We start from the raw sequence: 3,240 nt of genomic DNA, 5'->3' as shown, positions 1-3,240 counted from the left end.
CTACATCCAGTCTGTTCTCTACATCCAGTCTGTTCTCTACATCCAGTCTGTTCTCTGCATCCAGTCTGTTCTCTACATCCAGTCTGTTCTCTGCATCCAGACTGTTCTCTGCATCCAGTCTGTTCTCTACATCCAGTCTGTTCTCTGCATCCAGTCTGTTCTCTGCATCCAGTCTGTTCTCTACATCCAGTCTGTAGTATTAAACGCTGGTATTGACGTCTATGGCTGCATCATAAAAGGTGAACATGTCAGAAGTTTGTCAGAGCGTCTCAGGTGGATGGGAAGAGTCATACTCAGCCAGATGAACCATCAGCTCCTCCATGTTATATCCAGTCTTGGCACTGCACTCATGAAAAAAAGCCTGGTAATGCTGCACAAAGACAAACAACAAACATTTGATTAATCCTGATTTTGGGATGAAGTTGGTTTCATATTGGCAGCAGCTTGGAGCGAATCAGTGCAGAAAGTTCTTTGAATATTCAAACGCTGCTCACCTCTGCCAGCCTCTCTCCTTCCGCTCGCATCACTTCTCTGTTGGCATCGTCTGCTAAGTCCACCTTGTTTCCCAGCAGCATCAGAACAGTCCCTTCACACATCTTATCCTGCAGAAAACAAACAACTAGAAAAAAATCTCCTTCTGCTCAAGTGTAAAAGTATTAATGAGTTTTTGGGGTTTACATCATTTTAAAACCACAAAGGTTTATGGTTCTCATTCGCTTCAATAAGCTCGCCGTCTATTCAAATGACAGATTTGCATTCGGCAGCTCCGCCCACTTACCCTCACAGAATCCAACCATCCTCTCAGCGCCAGGAAGGAGGCGCCGTGCGTGACGTCGTACACGGCCAGGATGCCGTCCGCCTTCCGGTAATATTGTTCAGTGATGCTGCAGAACCTGCAGAATTCAAACTAGAACCAGAAACTAGAACTGGTTACAGATTCTGCAGCTTAAAGCGAGGAATCTGACCTCTCCTGGCCCGCCGTGTCCCATAGCTGCAAAGTGATGGCGGTGGAATCCACAACTAAAGTCTTCATCTGGAAATCTATACCTGAAAATTAAACTATTTCATCAAAACAGCCTCCAACAATCCGACTGCAGCTAAAACCTGATTTAACTCACAGCACAGATATGGAGGAACACAGAGTTTCTTTTTTAAGAGATTTAACATCTTTTTATAGTTATACATGTTTTAGATTTGGTCAAAATAATCAGAAGGAGATCCTGGAGGGGAAACTGTTAGAGGCTAAAAAAAAGACTGAACACTGTGGTGGAGGTTTGCCTTCCGCACCTTAATGCACATTATTTAATGTGCATTCAAACCATTTTAATCAAAGTATTTTCATGAGTTAGAATGGTCTAGCCAAAGTTCGGACATAAATCCCTTTAAAAATCTGTGGGAATTAACGTCCTCGACCCAAAACAACTGAAGAACAGAAGGAGAAGGTTTGCGTTTCTAAAGGTTGCTGGAAACATTCAGCTCATTCTGCGTTTCCCTGAAAACTCTGCACCCTGCTGGTCGAACATTAAACTGCACTGGCAGCTTTATTCTGAAGCTTGCAGTAGAAATGTGACAAAAAGCTAAAAAGTTGAAGGAGACGAATACTTTAGTAAAATCTTCCGTTTCCTCGGCTGTTTTTTTTTACTTCATTCAGAGTTTATTTTCTAACCCTCCTCCCTCCCTCCTGGCGTCCGGCTGCAGCTCCCATGTGACCCAGCGTAAACAGCAGGCGTGTATTTCTGTCATGATGGAGTAATGTGTCATGTGACTGTTTACACAGCAGGGCGTTTGGCCTCTCAAGGACAGACTACTTAAAACTCCTTTGCTGCTGTCGCATGAATCTGCCTGAGGAATATTGACTTAACTTAAACTCGTTTACTTTCAACAAGTCTGAGTCGGACCAAACAAATGGTTGTTTATTTATGCCGAGCGATAAAGAAGCGAGGAGTTGGGCTGCGATGTTCGACCTGAAAGAGTAAAACAGCTCTGCTCTGCATGATGGCTGAGAGGCTGAAGTTTCTCAGACCTGCAGAGTAAAAGCAGTGAAACCTGATTCACACACAGTGGGTCAAAGGTCACCGGGTTCAGCTGTCAGCTGGGAAACGGTTAGACCACCGTCGCACACGGCGCCGCCAAACGTCACAGAGGACGTTACCTCAGCTCTGCTCTCATTTTCTAACCTCACTGGTTCATCATGGAAGCTTCTCTCCGTTTTACTCCCATTTAAACCTTAATATTAGATTAATACTGATTCAGATCTCCACTATTCTTGCAAAAGTTATTTTAAAAAACAGCATTTTAAGAAGATAAATGTTTTATACTTTTGAAACCTTTATGGTTTAATGTTTTCCATTTCTTGGTTTCTTTTTGTGCTGTTAAAGATGCATTTGTTTTGCATTTATATGCATGTGTTTAAACATGCCGCTTTCCCCACTGCTGCTGCTGTTCCTGCTAAAAGTCGTTACATAAAGTTAATTTGAAATGCAGCAGCATGTTCTCAAAGGAAAAACTGCAGCATTGCATGAAACCAGCAGCGTTAAAGGGATCAAAATCTTTCTAGATCCACATCTCTTTGGTTTGGTTTTATTCTGTGTGGTTTAGATCTGGTGGCTGAGATCACAGGTGCTTTGCTTTGTTCCTGTTGAACCACTTTTGGACCATTATCTATCAGTAACGTCCCATTTTGGCTTTCTGACCCATTTCTCCACATTTCAAACATGCTGCTGATTTAAACACTAGATGCAGCGAACGCTGCTTTAACATCGTGAGAGAAACAGTCCAACAGCCTCACAGGTCGTTTAACATCAGCTAAAAATGATTTAATTTCTATTTGGCTGCTTATGATCAAAGTACAGAGATTAGGGCTCCTTCAAAGGCAGTTATTCTATCTTTATTTATATGATTCAATATTTCACTGCTTTAATTAAGAGTTCTAAATGATCTAATTCAATAATTTGATATAATGCATTCTTAGCTGCAACACATTTAACAAAGTTTGCTTTCTGTTTCTCTGACTCAAACGTTCAGTTTTCACTTATTATGTTTATTCAATTTAACATTTTTATTTTCAAATGTAAAATATTAACATATTTATCACTTTATTGGAGACATTTCCAAACTGAGCAGGTTTGAAACACGGATACTGGAAAGAAGAAGAAAGAGAAGCAGGCAGATTATCCAGGAAAGGAATACAAGGAAGGAAGGAAGGAAGGAAGGAAGGAAGGAAGGAAGGAAGGAAGGAAG

At 41.4% G+C, this 3,240-nt stretch overlaps 1 protein-coding gene across 1 annotated transcript in view; it reads right to left on the bottom strand.

Moving 5' to 3' along the window:
• Positions 1 to 6: 6 nt before the first annotated feature.
• The window catches only part of LOC107096148 (ras and EF-hand domain-containing protein-like), an 8,655-nt gene continuing 5,421 nt past the window's right edge, over positions 7 to 3,240 (bottom strand). Inside the window, exons 9-12 of the mRNA XM_015392664.1 lie at positions 966 to 1,047; positions 779 to 893; positions 495 to 602; positions 7 to 370 (exon numbers count right to left, since the gene is read on the bottom strand). Coding sequence (XP_015248150.1) covers positions 260 to 370; positions 495 to 602; positions 779 to 893; positions 966 to 1,047 — 416 coding nt within the window. The 3' untranslated portion in view covers positions 7 to 259. The remainder of the gene's footprint in view (positions 371 to 494; positions 603 to 778; positions 894 to 965; positions 1,048 to 3,240) is intronic.

The sequence above is a fragment of the Cyprinodon variegatus genome, unplaced genomic scaffold (genome assembly GCF_000732505.1).
Source record: "Cyprinodon variegatus isolate N-32 unplaced genomic scaffold, C_variegatus-1.0 Scaffold602, whole genome shotgun sequence".
Classification (NCBI taxonomy): Eukaryota; Metazoa; Chordata; class Actinopteri; order Cyprinodontiformes; family Cyprinodontidae; genus Cyprinodon; species Cyprinodon variegatus.
Note: the sequence above shows the minus strand (reverse complement) of the source record. Positions and strands in the feature narration are given on the sequence as shown.